We start from the raw sequence: 20,428 nt of genomic DNA, 5'->3' as shown, positions 1-20,428 counted from the left end.
GCTGAAGGTCAGGGTCATGGAAAGTTTTCAAATCCTGCAACTGCTGCCAACTTCACACACAGAGGAGGCAATATTATTGCCATCATCATCATTGCTACCATTACACCACCTGACATTTGAACAATCACTATACTAAGCTCACGAGGGATTTGTTGTTGTTGTTAGGTTCTGTCAAGTTGGTTCCAACTCACAGCAACCCTGTATAGGGTTTCCAAGGTTGTAAATCTTAGCAAGAGCAGAAAGCCTCATCTTGTGGAGCGGCTGGTGGGCTTGAACCGCCAGACTTTGTGGTTCACAGTCCAGTGCTTATCCCATAGAAATGATCTCTTATTAAATCCTCCCAACGTGATCCACCAGTATATTGACCAATATTCTCACAAATCCCCATTTCTTACCTGCCCAAATCAGCCCTGTGAATTCTTCTGTTTTGTAATCACTGTAATGATTACAAAAGATACATGTTCTTCTAAAAAATTAACAAGTGCAGAAGATAGAGCACCTGTGTGAGAAGAAAACATCCTTTAAGCTTGGAGAGGAGGAGGGGCTAGAAACAGAAAGCACCAGGGTCAAGACACAGAAAAGAAACCACTAATAACTAATCCTGTGTGAGGGGGCTTCAAACAGTTTGTGAAAAAAGCGGAATGAAAAGATAATTTTTAAAAGAAACACCAAAAACAGAGGGATTGCAAACAAATGCTGTTGAATGATGATGCATGGGGGGGATTATCATCATTGCAATAAAATGAAATACGATAGGATGAATGTAAAGCTGATGTTCTCACATGTAAACTAACACTCAATTCACACTAAAAACTTAAAATATAATAATAATAATTCCATTTTTTTCATGAACTCTTTGGAGCCCCCTCATACTGCCATCATTAAACAAAGTCAAAGGCCCTAAATGAAAATACACATTTGTGCCTTTACCTCCTGACCCAGGTGCTAAAGGGATTCTAGATTCAGAGATATTCTCTCTCTGCATGTATGTGTCTCTCTCAACTTGTTCTTCTTAGGTCTAAGCAGTTTCATAATAAGGGAGGCTAAACTGAACTGTAGTTTCAACCATTATTACCTTCTCCCATTGACGAGACTAGGGGTGAAAGATACAGGTGGAAGGACAGTAGAGGAGGGACCCCATTCCCAAGGCTAAGCTGAAGGAGGTGCCTGCCATAGCTTCCCCTCCATGCTTCCACCAAGAAAGAAAGAAAAGAGAGAAAGGGCAACATTTCCAATTCTCGAAGTGCCATGTCAAATTAGCAAAGCCCAGAAGTCCTTCTTCAGCCTTGCCTCAAAGCAATTCCCTCCTTATAACCATTGTTATCAAGTCAATTCCTACTTAGGAATATTCCATGTGTATCAGAGTGAAAGCATGCTCCTTAAGGTTTTCAATGACTGACTGTTCTGTAGCAAAAAAAAGACATGGGTCGGAACCGACTTGATGGCACACAACAACAACAACAACAACAACAGGAAGTGCCGTATTGTTTTCTAGAGTGGTTGGACCATTTTGTAATCCCACTAGCAATGTAGGAGGGTCCCAGTCTCTCTGCATCCTTGCCAGCATTTATTATCCTCTACTTTTTTGATCTTTGCTGTTATTGCTGGTGTGAGATGATATCTCATTGTTGTTTTTACTTGCATCTTTCAAAGGCCTTTCTTCTGAGGTGGACTCAACCAGCCAAGCACCTTAACTATTTACACCACTCAGGGGCTCCAATTACCTCTTTGTTGTGTGCTGTTGAGTCGATTCTGACTCATAACAACCTTATATAACATATTAGATTGTCCCATAGAGTTTCCTAGGTTGTAATCTTTATAGGAACAGATTGCCAGGTCCCTTCTTCCGAGGATTTGATGGTAAGTTTGAACGCTACCATTATGCCACCAGGACTCCTAATCCCTTTCTTACTAGGGAATAATGGGATGCCTAAGAGTCAGTGAAACAAGATTTACCTTCAAAGTACACTGGAAGACTCCACAGGCCATCAGGAAATGAGCTTTGTAGTTCCATTACCTCAAACAATTGGCAAACATCGGTTACAGACCTAACCAACCGATGTTTGCCAATTGTGTGCAGCAGCTCTGAGGAGGGAGGGAGGGTGAGATGAAGAGCCAGTCACCCTCCATACCTAAGGAGATCAGCTAGTGTCACCCAATGTTCTTCACCAGTTGGCACTGAATGAAGTATGTGTAACCTAGACCCAGGCCCTTCCCTCTAGCTGATGATCTAATAAAGGAGATCACAGGAAACTAATAATGGCGAACACAGCTTGAGCGCTGACGGTGTCAGGTACTGCTTTATAGGTCTTCATTCGTTCATCCTCAAAATAAGGCCTTTAAAACAAAGGAGTAATTCCTAAGCCCATTTTATGGTTCAGAAAATCAAAGCTCAGAGGTGACAAATAACTTGCCCAAGGGGACACAGTAAGGGGAGAGCGGCCCTTCACACACAGGCAGTCTGGACCTCAAGCTACTCAGTTCTGACAGGACAGCAGCAACCAGCCGAGGGCCTGGCTCACAGTAGGCGCCCAGTGAATAGCTACTGGAATGAACTAGAAGGTAAATGGTACTGGTGGTGGTGGCGGTGGCGGTGGCGGTGTGCCGTTGAGTCAGTTCCAACTCATAGTGACCGTGCATAGGGTTTCTGAGGCTGTAAAACTTTATGGGAACAGAAAACTTCACCTTTCTCTTGTGTCGCAACTGGTAGATTAGAACTGCTGACTTTGGAATTAACAACCCAGCTCAGAAGGTTAACAGATTTTGGCAAAATAATACAAGCTCTTCTCTGGAGGTACTATGGGCACAGAGGGAGTTGGTTAATTCTGACTGAAAAGCACCTTGCAGAAAGTAAACCCTGAAAAAGGAGGGGTTGTTGTTCGTCACAACAATGATGTGGGCATTTCAGGCTGAGGGGAGCACAGGACCAGCTGAGACCTGGTGCTCCTATCTGATGACTGTCAGCTCCTGTAAACATTTTGTTGTTGTTGTTAAGTGCTATCGAGTCGGTTCCAACCCATAGCGACCCTGTACAGGGTTTCCAAGGAGCAACTTGGTGAGCTTGAACTGCCAACCTTGCAGTTCAAACGGCTTTGCAGTCTGGTGCATTAATCCACAGCGCCACACTAGGACTCCCTGTAAACATTTACAGCCTTGAAAACCCTGTACAGGGTTCACTATGAGTCAGAATCGACTGATGGCAGTGGGATCTGATTGCTAAAGGTATTTAAGCAAATTGGAATAATAACCACATGCATATAACACAAGCATTAAAAAGAACTGTTCATTTGGTCATATTCATCCCAAGGATTGATTAATCAAAACGAGAGAAAACATTTCTGGTTGTTGTTGTTGTTAAGTGCTATTGAGCAGATTCCCACTCATAGCGACCCCTGTATAGGGTTTCCAAGGAGCAGCTGGGGAGTTTGAACCACCAACCTTGCTGTTCAAGCAGACCCTGTGTTCCAGTGCATTATCCTACACATCACACCAGGACTGTGACACTGCTGGTAGGTAATGGAAACAGGCACAGGGTTGTTGCTAGAGGAAACAATCAGAGGTATTCCCTTCTAATCTTCTACAGCAGCTCCCAGGAACTGGCCAATTCATATTCCCCAAATGAACGAAACTGGACGAACCCACCAGAGACACTAAACATCTCAGGTCTTTTGGTCTTTTGTGCTGCTCACTGCACTTGACACAAGCTTAGGAGTAATAGGAAGTTCTCACTATGAATGGATCTCTTCTATCTAGAAGGCCTTGGGCAACCAAAAATGATTAGTATCCAACACAAACTAAAGTAAAACCTCAAAAAGTAAGACTTTCTGAGGTTGACGTTATTTTTCTAAAAATCTGACTTCACTAACCCCTAAAATAACAAACCATGGTACCACATGGCACCTAAGTTAAACTGATTTTTCAGCACTAACCCCAAGTTACACAGATGTTTATTTAATACTTTAAATCTTCACTCAATATGTATTTCTGTATTTTTTATTTCAAATACACCTTCACTCAATATGTATTTCCATATGTCCGTTTCCAACAAGAACAGCAGAATCTCCCTTAAGTTCCTTCAAATAAATTTAAATCCCACATATAAATTGAAGGCCTAACCACTCAGGTCCTCACCTACCTCCTCTCCATAGTTCACAAAATACTGAAGTGACTCACTATTTAAACTCTCAACCAATTAAAAACATAAACTTCAGGAACCTCCCCTTTTCAATGCTTTCTTCTTTTACTACAGGGGTGAGGAACTTCCGGTCAGAAAGCTGTATTGTTGTTGTAAAGTGCTGTCGAGTCGGTTCAGGAGGGCCATATGTTGGTGTTGTTATGTGCCGTGGAGTTGGTTCCGACTCATAGTTACCCTGTACAGGGTTTCCGAGGCTGTCAATCTTTACGGGAGCAGAAAGCCTCATCTTTCTCCTGCGGAACAGCTGGTAGTTTCGAATGGCTGACCTTGCGGCTCACAGCCCAATTCGTAACCACTACGCTACCAGAGCTCCTTAGAGGGCTGTATTGTTGTTGTTGTTGTTATGTGTCATCGAGTCAGTTCCAACCCATAGCGACCCTGTATAGGGTTTCCGAGGGTGTAAATCTTTACGGGAGTAGAAAGCCTCATCTTTCTCCCACGGAGCAGCTGGTAAGCTTGAACCGCCAACCTTGCAGTTCAAACAGTTTTGCAGTCTGGCACATTAATTCACTGTTGTGTAGTGGTTACCAATCAGGCTTTGAACCTTAAGGTCAGCAGTTCAAAACTACCAGCTGTTCCATGGGAGAAAGATGAGGCTTTCTGCTCCCGTAAAGATTTATAGCTTCGGAAACCCTGTACAGGGTCGTTATGAGTCAGAACCGACTCCACGGCACATAACCACCACCACCACACCAGGACTCCTTGACCAAATATAGCAGGCTAATTTTTAAGTTAATAATTTGTATGGCCAGTGAATGATGTGATAAATTTTGGCAGAAACATGGTTCCCCACTCCTGTTCTATTAGATCACCCATGAGGGAGGGCCTGCTCAGGTGGGTGGGTTTGCAGTTCTTCCCTTGCAGATGCAGCAAAGGTTCACAAGAAACAGGGTAAAAACAGAAATACATATTTGCGATGTGTTTATTATCACTACCCTGTAGTATGTGCTAAATTCTACCTTTAAAAAAAGACAATGAAAAAAAGAAAGTGGAAATCATTAAAGTCACCCTTTGTTTTATAAATGAAGCAACTGGAAGTCCCTTCCTTGGTGGTGGTTATGTGACTTAAGCGTTGATTCAACTCATAGCAACCCTCTATAGGGTCCCCAAGCCCCCAGACGCTGGAAGATTCCAACTGCTGACCTTGGAGCTAGCAGCCCAACTCATAACTCAGTACTCTAGCAGTGCTCCTTTGTCCATCTGATCTAAAAGACTGTGATAATGTCTCCAGTGGAATCTATGTGTGTTTTTTGTTATTCATATTATACTGCAATAAAAATGTTTAAAAATAGCTTGCACACATAATGGAACAATGTTAAAGAATAATGATCAATCTATGATACACCTCATAACATCGATGAGCCTGGAGGACATTATACTGAGTGAAATAAGTCAGCCACAAAAGAACAAACACGAAAGTGTTTCAAAAAGTTCATGGAAAAATGGAATTACAAGAGAATGGAATTTTTCCACCAACTTTTTGAAGATCCCTGGTATTGCACGAGACCACTATTATAAGAGTCCTGATGTTGCACTATGGGACAAAGCATTGGACCTCAAGGTCGGTTTGAACCACAAAGTTGGCAGCTCAAACTCACCAGCCAATCCTTGGAAGCCCTATACTGGGTCACTGAGTCGGAACCGACTCGATGGCACTTAACAACAACAACACTATTATAAGAAGTCAAGAAAAGGTTTTTACACTAAAAAGAAACATGCTTTGACTGTTACCATGGGTGGGAGGGGAAAGGAGGATAAATTATCTCTAGAAAACAGAACATTGGATATCAACAATATTCTCATAGAAATCTTATAGTAATTCTTTTATTTTATTCAGTTGTTGTTTTTAAGTGCCGCAGCATCAGTTCCAACTCATAGCAACATTGTCAGGATTTCAAAGGCTGTAAATCTTTGCAGAGGAGCTCTGGTAGCGTAGTGGTTACAAATCGGGCAGCTAATCTCAAGGTCGGAAGTTTGAAACTACCAGCTGTTCTGTGGGAGAAAGATGAGGCTTTCTGCTCCCGTAAAGATTTGCAGCCTTGGAAACCCTGTGTAGGGTCACTATGAGTCGGAACCGACTCCACAGTACTTAACAACAACAACAAATCTTTGCAGAAGCAGAAAGTCTCATTTTCTTCCCCAGAGTGGCTTGTGGTCTCAAACAGGTAACGTTATGATTAGCAATTCAGTGCTCATACTACAGAGCCACCATGCCTATATTTTACTCAGTTGTTGTTGTTGTTAAGTGCCATCAAATTAATTCCAACTCACAGAGACCCTGTTATAGGGTTTCCGAGGCTTTAAATCTTTGGGGGGATAGAAAGCCTCATCTTTCTTCCATGGAACAGCTGGTGGACTCGAACCACGGACTTTATGGTTCACAGTCCATATCTGATGGAGCCATGTCGTTGTTAAGTGCTGTCGAGTTGATTCTGACCCATAGCGACCCTGTGTAGGGTTTCCGAGGAGCAGCTGGTGAGCTTGAACCACCGACTTTGCAATTCAAACGCCAAATACGCAACATTAAAGAAAAACAATGAGTCTACCAAACACTTCATAACTTGGATGAACCTGAAGGATATCGTGCTGAGTGAAATAAGTCAATCACAAAAAATACAAATATAAAGGGGTTTTAAAAAGTCCATGGAAAAATGAAAACTTTCCAGGAACTTTTGAAGCTCCCTTGCATTGCATGAGACCACTATTATAAAAAGTGAAGTAAAAGTTTTCACACTGAAAGAAACGTTCTTTGATGGTTACCAGGTGTGGAAGGGGAGGGACAGTAAACTACTAACTGGAGGTTTTTGTTCTCAAGTGCCATTGAGTCGGTTCCGACTCATAGCAATCCTGTATAAGGTTTCCAAGAAACACCTGCTGAGTTTGAACCTCCAGTCTTGCTGTACAAACCTACCTTATGATCAAGTGCTTAAATAAATATAGTACACAACCACAATGGTGGTGGTGGTGTGCCGTGGGGTTGAATCCTACTCAGAGTGACCCTGTATAGGGTTTCGGAGGCTGTAAATCTTTACGGGAGCAGAAAGCCTCATCTTTCTCCCACGGAACGGCTGGTAGTTTCAAACTGCTGACCTAGAGTAGAGGTTAGCAGCCCGACTCATAACCACTATGGTACCAGAGCTCCTTCACAGCCACAATAGAACAGTACAAAACTTTTAAGAGCAACAATGAATCTATCAAACATCTCACAGCATAGATGAACCTGAAGAACATTGTTGTTGTGTGCCGTGGAGTCGGTTCCGATTCATAGCGACCCTGTACAGGGTTTCTGAGACTGTAATGCGCCAGACTGCAAAGCCGTTTGAACTGCAAGGTCGGCGCTTCAAGCTCACCAGCTGCTCCTAGGAAATCCTAAACAGGGTCGCTATGGGTCAGAACCGACTCGACGGCATTTCACAACAACAACAATTATGTATATTGTTGCTGTTAAGCCGTCGAGTCGGTTCCGATCCATAGCAAGGCTGTATAGGGTTTCCAAGGAGCGGCTGGTGGGCTTGAAACCGCCGACTCCGCATTCAGAGGACTTTATTTTGCAGTCTGGCACATTAACCCAGAGCGGCACACCGAGACTCCATATATAGGAGACTGTATGTATGTATGTGTGTAAGGAGCTCTAGTAGCGTAGTGGTTACGAATCGGGCTGTGAACCACAAGGTCAGCAGTTCGAAACTACCAGCTGGTCCGCCGGAGAAAGATGAGGCTTTCTGCTCCCGTAAAGATTTACAACCTCGGAAATCCTGTACAGGGTCCCTATGAGTCAGAACTGACTCCACGGCACATAACAACAACATATGTGTGTGTATGTGTGTGTGTATGTAGTTCTGGTAGCATAGTGTTTACGAATCAGGGTGCTAATCTCATGGTCAGCAGTTCGAAACTACCAGCTGTTCCACGGGAGAAAGATAAGGCTTTCTTCTTCCCGTAAAGATTTATAGCCTCTGAAACCCTGTACAGGGTCGCTATGAGTCGGAACCGACTCCACGGCACATAACAACAATACACACACACACACACACACATATGGTCTCCTGGTGTGCCGCTGCGGGTTAATGAGCTGCATTAACTTGCAAGTTGGTTTGAATCGTTTGAATTGCAAGGTTGGTGGTTCAAGCCCACCATCTGCTCCTCGGAAACCCTATACAGGGTCGCTATGGGTTGGAACCAACTCGACAGAATTTAACAACAACAATATATATATATATATATATATATATAAACTGCGCACATTAACTTAAAATATATATATAAAGAAGTTCCCAGGACAAACAGCATGAAATCGATTTTCACCGCTGCTACCTGAAACCACTTTGAGAATTAAAAAAAACTTTTATTGTGAATTGAGTGAAGGTTTGCATTGAACAAACCATACATTTCATTTGATCTCAATGATTTACTTGCAACCACTTTACACATAGTCTCTGAAACCCTGTATAGCCGACAACAGAAGCAGCCCAATGTCCTCAAACCTCTGCCTCCCTAGTCGCTGGCAGCGAGTTCAAAGCCGGCGGTGACTGGGTCTCCCTCGGAAGCTAGGAGGCCCAGTCACCGCACCTTCACATGAGGAAGCCGCGGCTGGTCTCCTCTGTCCGCCCGAGTGGCTCCCTGAGGTGCGTCTCCTTAGCAAGCCACCTAAGGCCTCTGTGAGCTCAGGTGTGCGATGGGGCCACCCGGCCGGGGGTACGCACCCACTCAGGCCGGGCCCAATCGCTCACAGGCGCTCCCTCCAGTTGAGACAGTGGTGGCAGGTCAGTTCTGCACCCTGGGGCCGCGCGGAAGTCCGACTCTGGGCACCTTGTCCGCCCGCGTGCCCGATTCCAGGACGTGAAGGTCAGGCCCGCAGGCCCTCCAACCCTTCAAGGACTGCTCGGTCCACCTAGTGGTCCCCCAGCTCAGACTGCTCGATAAGGACAGAGCCGACCCCAGGCCCACTGGTCACCCACAGAAACCCCTCATCCAAGCCACGTAACGAGGGAATCCCGCCGCCGGCACGTGAGGGCGTGGACCCCAGCTCGCGCGCCGCTCAGTTCCAGGGCGATGGGTGACGATTTTTCGAGAACTGCCCCCACCCCCTGGCGCGACCGCCAAACACGCACACACACAGCCTCCCCATCTAGCGACATCCCGCGGTCCCCACGCGCCCTCAGCACCTTGGAGTCCTACCTGATGGCCGGCTGTGGGGTGGCGAATTCCGCGACTCTCCGGGATCAGCCATCTTTCGTGGGAGCAGTACGCACCCCGCAGCCCCCTCGGCGCGCTCCGCAAGCGCCGCTGAGTTCCTTTAGGATGCGCGGCCCGCACAGGCGCAGTCTCGTCTCGCCGCGTCGCACCGGCAGGCAGGCGCCTGCAAGCCTGTTCGCGCACGCGCCCTAACTCAGCGCGTGTACACCGTGAGCACTGTCGATGTGCGCGGGAGTCCTCATACCATGTACAATCATGTAAGATCGGGTCCTCACACCGCGCGCACACATGCGCGACCTCACACAGTGCTGTCCGTACACAGTGTGTACACACACAGCTTGCTTACGCACGACGCGCACACAACTCAGGCAGTGCTTACCCTCAGCACGCACACACAATCTACACACACAGCTTCATCACACATTTCCACAGTGTACAAGCATTTATCCAAGGTGAGTATGCTCTTGTGAGGTGCAATCGAGTCGATTTTAATACTCTCCAACACCATAACTCAAATGTACCAATTCTTCTATGGTCTTCATTTATTGACCAACCTTCACATGCATATGAAGCTATTGAAAATACCATGGTTTGGGTCAGGCTCACCTTAGTCCTCAAACGGACACCTTTGCTCTTCAACACTTTGAAGTCTTGTGCATCAGATTTGGCTAATGCAATACTTCATTTGATTTCTTTACTGCTGCTTCCATGAGCATTGATGCTGGATCCAAGCAAAATGAAATCTTGGACAACTTAAATTTTTCCTCCATTTATCATGTTATTTACCGGCCCAGTGGTGAGGATTTTTCTTTTCTTTACATTGAAGTAAAGAAAGACTGTGGTACTGGATCTTCATTAGTATTTTAAGTCCTTTAATATACTTACTAAGGAGCTCTGGTAGCGTAGTGATTATGATGAATTGGGCTGCCAACCTCAAGGTCAACAGTTCGAAACTACCAGCGGTTCCGCGGGAGAAAGATGAGGCATTCTGCTCCCATAAAGATTTACAGCCTCGGAAACCCTGTGAAGGGTCACTATGAGTCGGAATCGACTTCACGGTATTTAACAACAACAATATACTTACTGATGTATACTACTGATGTGTACTTACTGGTAGCATAGTGGTTACGAGTCGTGCTGCTTCGCTCACCATCAGCAGTTCGAAATTATCAGCGGTTCAGCAGGAGAAAGATGAGGGTTTCTGTTCCCATAAAGATATACAGCCTCGGAAAGCCTATACAGAGTTACTGAGCCGGAACCGACTCCATGGCACAGCACTACCACCACCACAAGCTTTCAGCAAGCAAGGTTGCATATCCTTGGTTGTTAATGAGTCTTCCTCTAATCCTGATGTCACGGTTTTCTTCACAGAATCCAGCCTCTTGGATTATTTATTTGCTCAGCATATAGACTGAATAAGTATGGTGAAAGAATACAACCCTGGCATACACCTTTCCCCATTCTAAAGCATTCAGTGTTCCCCTTGTTTTGTTAGAGCAACAAACTACCTCTTTGTCTATATACAGGTTCCTCATGAGCACAAATAAGTGTTCTGAAATACTCATTCTCTGCAATATTGTCCATATCTTGTCATGATCCAGAGTCGAAAGCCTTTGTTTCGTCAATAAAGCACAGGTAAACATCTTTCTAGTATTCTCTGCTTTCAGCCAAGATCCATCTGGTATCAGCAATGATATCTCTTGTTCCATGTCCTCATCTGAAACCAGTTTGAACCTCCGGCAGTTGTCAATTTACTGTTTCAGCCGGTTTAAAATGGTTTTTAGCAAAAATTTACTTGCATGTGATATTAATGTTATTGTCCGATGCCTTCTGCAACAAGCTGACAGATGGAAGGTGCATATACACATTTAAAAAACTAAAAACAAAATTCTCACTGCCATCAAGTCGATTTCTACTCTTAGCGACCCAATAGAGGGTTTCTGACACTGTAAATCTTTACAGGAGCTGACACAGCCTCATCATTCTCCAGTGGAGCGACTGGTGGATTTGAACTGCCGTCCTTGCAGTTAGCAGCCAAACACCTTACCCACAGCACCATCAGGACTCCTAAACACCTAACTCACAGTGCCACCAGAGCTACTTTAGCATATACATAACGTGCATTTTCTCACAATACTATGGGCACATTTTCTCACAATACTACCTGCACACGCACCCTCACTGAATACACCCATGTTCTCATACTGTCTACAAACCCGTGCTTACACACACAGACAACACACACGGTGTCTGCTCGCACTTTTAAGCTGCAGTTCCCGACTAAGAAACTCAGGCACCCACGGGAATCAGTGCTACCTGTGCAGATGCCAGCAGAGCGGCCCGGGAGACCTGGACCCTCCCCCGAATTCCCCCCCCCCATCCACTTACCCCTACCCAGTACAACTAGGGCCAAGCCTTGGAGCCTACCAAATCTCTCATGCTCGGTCCTCTCCGCTCACACCTTCGCTGGATGGAAGTTCAGCAGGCCACAGGGGCTTGAAGGATGCGGATATGTTGCCTGGCAGAACTCAGCCTCCCAACCGTGCCCCACTCCCCTACAGAATCAGCTTCTCCCCAGACGCAAATAGTGAGCCCATGAAAAATCTCTGCAAAGAGAATCTGCCTGGGAGGACACTCAAGACACTGCTAAGCGCGTTGTCTCAGGAGTGGAGATCGGGAAAAGTGATTTCTTTCCCCCCTAGAAATCTTTTTATGTCTTCCCCGTGCACTTATTGCCTTTAAAATAAACAATATTATTAAGTGCTATGGAGCTCTGGTAGCGTAGTGGTTACGAATCGGGCTGTGAACCTTAAGGTTAGCGGTTCTAAACTACCAGCTGCTCCGCGGGAGAAAGATGAGGCTTTCTACTCCCGTAAAGATTTACACCCTCGGAAACCCTGTACAGGGTCGCTATGGGTCGGAACCGACTCGACGGCACTTAACAACAACAACAATGGAGTTGGTTCTGATTCAGTGACCCTGTACAGTGTTTCCGAGGTGCAGCTGGTGGTGGGTTTCAACCGCCGAACCACCAACAGTGTGGTTCGCAGAAGCATCTTTGTCCGTGGGTAAGCCTCCAGTCTGCCAAGAGTCGCCCGAAGCTGCACGGTTCTGTTTTTTATTCTCACCCATGGAGGCTGGGGAGAGGAATGCATGATTTAAAACGTAGCTGAGTAATGGGTTCGAGATTTCTCTGGCAAATTATGAAAATGTCCTAAAATTAACTTATGGTTGCGCAACTTACTAAATACCATTGAAAAGTTCAAACCGGTGAATTTTATGGTATATACATTATTACATCTACAAAGAGGCAGCAGCTGTAATCAGGAAGCCGATTATCTGGATTCTTAGTGCAAAGTTCGAAAAGTCTCTGTAGCACAGAAGTTTCAGTGACGAACGTTGTTTCCGATATGTCCAAAGGTGTGCTGCGTGGAGGGCTCCCGTTTGGTGAGAAAGCAAGCAGGGTAGTTCAAACACCAATGAGATGGAAAGCAGGACCAGTCGGGTAACGTTTATAAAGGCACAGGTTTTGTTTTGTTTTGACCTGCCTCTACGCATATTTTACAGACCTTGGGTGGTAGCTGTGTGCCATGGAGTCGGTTCCGACTCATAACGACCCTGTACAGGGTTTCCGAGGAAGCAAAACGCCTCATCTTTCTCCCGTGGAACAGCTCCATGAATGGATATGGACCCACAGCGAGCCTGTATAGGGTTTCCAAGGAGCAGCTGGTGAGCTTGAGCCACCAACCTTGCAATTCAGTTTTGCAGTCTGGCTCATTAACCCACAGCGCCACACCAGGACTCCTGAATGCAATGCAGTAACCTTTTTTCCTTCTTTACTATTTTCACTCCCATTCCCTTCCCTTATCATGACACTCACTCCATTTATTAACTTTGTAGTTCTGTACCTACTCTTGAGAGAGGCTACGCATTTTAAATTTAGACATTGCTCGTTTTTCCCTTATCAATCTGTTGCAGCTGTATGCTAATGGCAGAAATTAACCGGCCATTCAGTCTTACATACCCTTCTGTAAAACTTGTTATTCCCTTGTTTCTTTTGGGCTACTTGTGTTTTGTTGATTTCCAGGAGTATCTTACATTCTAGATAGTTCCTTGAGGGTTTAAGTGTTGCAATTATTTCATTAGTGTACTATCCTTTTCATGAAGGAGTTCTGGTAGCATAATGGGTTAAGGCTGCTAACTGCAAGATCAACAATTTGAATCTACCAGTTGCTCTACGGAAGAAAGATGAGGCTTCTCTGCTCCAGTAAAGATCTACAGCCTTGGAAACCATATACAGGATCATTATGTGTCAGAACCAACTCAGGGACACTTAACTATCACCACCACCACAACCACCGAAGTTTATCAAGAAAAACCTTTTCGTTCTACAACAGTGGTTTCATACAATATTTGTTCTTTTGTGATTGGTTTCACAGAGCATAATGTCTCTTCAGGTTCATCCATGTTATGTCTTTCACAGATTTCATCATTATTCAACATTGCATAGTATTCTACTATATGTCCCAAAGTTTAACCATTCTGTTGATAGACATTTAAACTGTCTTAATCTTCTAGAAAATTTTTTTTACATGGGAATAATTTCAACCTTACAGAAAAGTTGAAACAAGTTTACAAATAACTTTCACCCAGATTTACCTGTTAACAATTGCTTTATCAGTTGTGCTTTCACCTACATCGCTAATATTTTCTCAATCATCTGGGAGTAAGCTTCATATAGGTACATGGTCCTTTACCCCTAAATATTTGTGTGTATTTCCTAAAAATAAGAACCACTTTCCTGAGACCACAGCAATTATCAACTTGTATCTGGTCTTTTGCCAACCCTTTTATACTTAAAAATAATCAAGGACTCCAGTTTCTGTATCTGCTACTGATGTCAGATGGTTTCCAGAACGTAATTTTTAGTTGCTCATTGGCAGCAAACAGCATTGGTTGTTTTCCTTGGAATGACAAGCTCACTTGAGGTTTCTATCTAACAGTACTGACAGTATTAAAAAATTAGATATCAACTTAAAATATTTATTCAATAGTCCCAAAGCCTAAAAATAAATAAACATGCTTTCAATGAAAAATAACATCTCCAAAACAGAGAGTGGCATTTTGTCACTTTTGCAAACCTTTTAGTGACTTTCGTATCTATTTCATGTGCATAGCATAATTTAGTTAAAGCAAACAAAGAAAATCTGGCTTCACAGATTAGTTGAAAAGAGGAGTATTTTGAGTCTTTGCATAATTGTGTTTGTCCTTGTTTGATACTACCACCTGGTCTTGACAAGTGGCAATTCCTTAAAGGTTAGTTGCAAAGTGGAATCTAAAACCAACTCAAAGCATTGTTTATACTATTAAAACCCATTGGTCTATTTGAACTTTGAATGGATTTGGGGACATAATGCATTGTCCATTTGGAAAATACCAGTTGACCAACCTATGACAATCTTTCAAACATTGAAACAAGTCACATTCAGAAGTATCATCACTGATCTATTCAGGAAAACTGTTCTATTATGAAGCTGTCATGCTAATGGTAAATGATGCTAGTTTTTTTAAAAAGCACAAATTTAATCATCAGCAAGTCAAATTTTATACTTGGAAATGTTGGCTATAAGTCCAAGTTTTAATAACTACTTTGTTGTTTGTTCTTTTCCATGAAAACAAGCAGCCAGTTCAACTCATAGTTCAGCAGTTCTCTTCCTTGAGACCACTGTCCTTTGGTCTGTCATACAAGTTAAATAGATGGGTAATAAAGAGTTAGATTTAACTTTAACTGGTTCATCTAAGAATCTAAAATTGAAACTTTTTAAAACTGAAATTTGTTTGCTTATTTCTAAGAATAAAAAAAACCCACCCCAAGTCATCATCCTATACCTGACAAACCAATGGGTTAAATCAGCAATGGGACTTTAGGTCTTTGCATAATACAATAAAAACTCCCAAGAGCCACAACCTGTGTAAGACAACTGTTTGAGAAAGAAAGCTCAAAATATTTTCCACTAAAGGAATAAAAAAAATGGTTAAGCACTGCACCCCAACAAAGGAAAACTTACAGAACCCAGAAAAACAAGGCTGTCCTGTAGAGTTCTGGCTCTTACAAGTTTCACTGTATAAGGTGTCTTGAATGCACTGTTAGCAATGTGAAGTCATTTTTGACAAGAGTTAACATTAGAAAATTTCTTTAGGTTTATGGGAAGTTCACTTAATCACAAAAACACAACCTCTTATTTGGATTCTGATTGAATGGCTCCACTCAAACCAGTACACACAAACATAAAACATATACTGATTTTCTTAAGTCAAAATTAAGCTATTTTAATAAACCCTTATTTTCAGAAAAGATTCACCATGAATAACAGTTCTTTTTAAAGGGTTGTAAATCATTTGAAAAGAACAGATTGTATATATTGTTGGAAATTATTTCACATTTTATTTTCAAATTGCAGTAATTTGCATCTGATTTCTTTACATCATTTCAAATACGATAAAAAAGGAAACCTCCAAATTAGTCCGAACTAAGTAGCTGACATGAATCTATAAGAGGATGTTAAATGGACTGATTAAAGGCTTAAGAATGAGTATGACCAGAGCTATCAACATTATTAACTATAGTTTCTCTAAGAAATACAGTTGTTACTTTGCGAAGTATCTTTCAAGCGACTCAGATAGTCCACCAGGAAGTTAATCTTGTTAAAGGAAATGAAGTTGGCAACAATTCTTTGAATTGCATTGACATATATATATATATATATTCTACATGTTCTTTCTGAGAACCAAAGACTGAGTAAAAGAAATGTCAAATATAGACTATCAAAGAAGTGCATATTCTATATTACACAGTTCTGGATACATCAAGTGAAAAGCAGCAAGCACTGCACTGCTTTATGAGTATTACACAAGGGTCTCACTTATTCCTTTAGGCTGGTTCTCTCTGCCAATAGAGAGCAGAGAGAGTGGGCTGAGGTACAGGGCCCATGTTTTTGACCTCTTTGTCACACTGCCTCCTAATTACCTTGCAGCTGACAAGAAGGCAAAAACTCCTCAGTTCATGCCATATATACCTGATAGTCCAGTGTCTATCAAATATGTAAAAATACTTAATTCTGATTCTCTCATTTTCTGAATAGGAAGTAAAGAGCATGAATAAAATGAACGATAAGTTAAAAGTAAATCTAAAACACATGGTAGTGGGAGCTGCTGGGAGTAAAGAAAAGCTTCTGGAATAAACAGTGGTACATGGTGAATATAACTGTCACTGAACGGTAGGTACACTTAAAACCCACAATGCAAAGTGGCGTGTAAAAAGTTCACGTGACCTCAAATAGCGTAAATCAAATGTATCCTTATTAAACATGATAAAGGTAAGCATCGCATACCAAAACAAATAATTTAATCTTTATGACAGGCAACACTAGTAAATCACACTTTTACTAGAATACTGGCAAGCCACAGTTATTGGTGGTGGATGTTGTTATATCTGTATGCAATACAACCATCAATTATAAAACCTAGTTAGGTATATTTTTGAAAACATGCTTTTACCTATTATTTAGAGTTGCTCTGAAGTCAATATTGACAGTTTGTACCTATTAGAGATGTTACTAAACATCTTAAAATTAATATTTACACAAAAGATTACCAATCACAAGGCATATTATAAGCAATTAAGAGTTGTTACGATGCCACAGATGTGGTGAGGAAAACCAATGGCTATTCCTTAATAAAATACTTTCCATCATGCATAGTTACAGGCTCTAGAGATGTTTTTTTGTAAGCTAGCTATTCAACAGTCAAATTTTAGCAAATCGTTTGACACAAATGCCTAATGAGTTTGGTTATTTAGCTACCTTAGCAAAATATACTGACGGGAAGTAGGACACTGCATGAAAAATGCAACCCTATCAAATGCGTTAGTAATAATGATTATACACTCAGCGTTAACCATCACCATTCTTGGGTTTCTTTCTGAGCAGAGCTTATGTCATTGTATTATAGGAAATTAAAGAACATCAGCAAAAACAAAAACTTTCCCTGAAGATCACTTTCATTCTTGATTTGAAATATAACCAATAAAATGGCAATGTCTTCAAGAAATCTGAGTTAGTAAAATGACTCTCAGGTGGTGTCACACAGAAGCTACAAATTTTGTCCCAGCTCTGATTAACCACCACAATGTGAGAGAATTTCTAGGATGCAGCAATACTAGATTGGGCTTTACCTACCTAGCAAGGAAAAAAAACAAACCATGAATTGGGGCCTAAGTTGCAATTTTTGGACTCTTTTGCCAAATCTTATTTGATAGAGGAGGTTAAGTAGGAAAACAACTGTTTAGGCTGCACTCTCCCTATAATGACCTATACCATGTGCAGAATTAATATATTCTAAGGGAAAAAAATGTGGAAGGACATGCATTATAAACTCAGCATAACATTTTCATATGCTGTGGTAGGCACCATCGAGTTGCTTCTGACTCATGAAGACCCAATATAAAACAGTACAAAACACTGCCAGCCCTGTGTCATCCTCAGTATCATTGTCCACAGGTCTAAATATTTTAGAACGTTTAGATTGAGATGCAGACATTCAGCTAATTCTTCAAAGCTAGTTACTTACAAATATTAAAAACCAATCCTTGGTTTCAGATGCATTCCAGCTAATAAGTATACAAAAACTCCACAGATTAAGAAACACAAATCACATTTCTGTGCACTCGTAATTCCTATTCTTCAATTTAACGTTTTATTATTACATATTCCCGGCCTCAGACTTTTCACACTTAGAAAAGGGAATTATAACAGAGGAATTAGGGATGATTGTTGGTGTTATGAAGCCATCTGAAGGTTTATTTTCCTTTATGTAACTTCTCATCACTGAAAAGTTCTCTGGAGACCAATTCACAAACTATATGAAGGATCTCTTCTAAAGTTGCATAAGATTTAAATGTGGCCAGTGAAGTCTAATACCCCAGCTCCTATCTTCAACTTAATAGAGCTGGTAACTTTAAAAACAAAAAGTAAGCTTAAACCTCCAACAAAATACAAAGAAAAATGTACACACAATAAAATATATTCTTAACATAAAAATAAGGGTATAATATACTCTGTAGCTCAACATTTTCTTTTGTTTCTTAGCTGCAGATTTTCCAGTCAGAAATTGAACTTGTCTTTTCATTAAGCTGTGGTTCCCTCCTATTTTTCTAGCTTAGGGACATTCTGGGAAAGATTTAATTTATACAAATTGTTATGAAATTATATTTTAATTTGTAATGTGTTTATAAATCACTCCAAATTATAGATTATGACTTTTGAAAATGACATGTTAAAGAGAACCCTTTTGTTCTGTAAAACTACATACATGCACCTCATTAGAATATAATGTTTGGGAAATTTCCTATGCATATGTTGTTGTTAAGTGCCGTCGAGTTGGTTCCGACCTATAGCGACCCAGTATAGGGCTTCCAAGGAGCCAATGGTGAGCTTGAACCACCAACCTTGTAGTTCAGTCTGGTTTATTAACCCATAGCAACACACCAGGACTCCTCCTATGCATATAGTGTTAAAAAACAACAACAAAAAAAAAAACAACCCCAAACTGTTGCAATTATATCCATAATTCCAATGTTGAGATAGTTTGGTGCCACCTAGAGTTCAATTTCAGCAAATACTAACTTCACAAATTCAAAATTGCTATTAAAACTGAAGTTTCTAAAAACGGCATTTGGCATTTGGAAATGTCTTTTCATTGATGTTTATGGTGGCAACACAAGACTGTGAAAAGAATGACGTGATATCAAAATTATCAAAAATAGCCACATGCTACTTAAATATGAAAAAACAGAACTACTCATTTAACTTCAAATGCAAACTTCTGTCTCTTTTCAACTGTTATCAAAATCTCAAGGAAGTACCTAGGTAACTGAAATATACAGAAAGACTCTGTACAGCCAATAGACCAGTCAAAACGAGGGCTTAATCTAAATCTACAAAGAGTAGAGGACAAATAATTCATTCGAAATATCCATTTCCTTAAAGCGAAGTAGTCAAAGTAGGAAAGGCAGTATTGCATTTTTTTTAAAAAAAAACAGTAAATGTCTTTTTCAGTAAACTCTATTACATTAAAAGAACAAAGTGGGTTTAACATTTCACTTAAGATATTTCTGCATTCTCCATTTTTAAACACTAATACCTTAAAACAAATCAGTCTGCTTGAACAAATTGCATACTCATGCTAATGAAATTTTAATCTTCTACAATGAGTCAGAGCTCACAACCAAATTGTAGGACAATCCTCAGATATTATGGAATGTAAAACGCTGGGTTCAATTTAGATCTGAAAGTGAAAAGAGCAACAAGTTGTTAAACAAACAAACCAAATTCTTGTATTACAATATTCTATAACATATAAGAGAGACTTTCATCCCCCCTTAGATCATATCTAGGAAACAAATCATTTGAAGAGGAAATTGGGGACAAGATTTCTCTATCAGGACTGCTACAGTACATTTTTATTATTTATTCCTGAATGTTCTTTGTTATGTAGAATAATCTTTAATAAAGCTTAGTACCTCCTTCCTTCCTTTTGTACTAGTGATTAGATTTTGTATTTGGGGGCTGGGAGCAGAATTTCTTTCAGAATGGGACAGGTGTGATACTTGCCAAAGTCTTTGGCTTGCAGTCAAAGGCAGAACAGGTGTCGAACGTCTATAGAAATGTCTCAGCAAGGAGGTAGGGTCCCCTCCAGTGATTTCACATGACAAAATGTTCCAGGTAACTCAAATGCCTTTCATTGAATCATCTTTCCCCCTACCAGTCTGCTGGGCTCAGTTTTGAGAAATGTTGGCATAGATCCATAAACTTGTTTTCTAAGGAAAAATGTAGTCCTATCTACACCTTCCAAGGAGCTCTGGTAGCGTAGTGGTTACGAATCGAGCTGTGAACCTTAAGGTCAGCGGTTCGAAACTACCAGCCGCTCCGCGGGAGAAAGATGAGGCTTTCTACTCCCGTAAAGATTTACACCCTCGAA

The 20,428-nt window shown here is 41.6% G+C and overlaps 1 protein-coding gene across 1 annotated transcript in view; it reads right to left on the bottom strand.

Moving 5' to 3' along the window:
* Nucleotides 1–19,506: 19,506 nt before the first annotated feature.
* Nucleotides 19,507–20,428, bottom strand: part of EIF1AX (eukaryotic translation initiation factor 1A, X-linked) — a 23,058-nt gene continuing 22,136 nt past the window's right edge. The window contains exon 7 of the mRNA XM_006835587.1: nucleotides 19,507–19,735. Within this exon, the coding sequence (XP_006835650.1) occupies nucleotides 19,730–19,735 (6 nt within the window). The 3' untranslated portion in view covers nucleotides 19,507–19,729. The remainder of the gene's footprint in view (nucleotides 19,736–20,428) is intronic.

Source organism: Chrysochloris asiatica, unplaced genomic scaffold (genome assembly GCF_000296735.1).
Source record: "Chrysochloris asiatica unplaced genomic scaffold, ChrAsi1.0 scaffold00018, whole genome shotgun sequence".
NCBI lineage: Eukaryota > Metazoa > Chordata > Mammalia > Afrosoricida > Chrysochloridae > Chrysochloris > Chrysochloris asiatica.
This window is presented reverse-complemented; position numbering and strand designations above follow the sequence as displayed.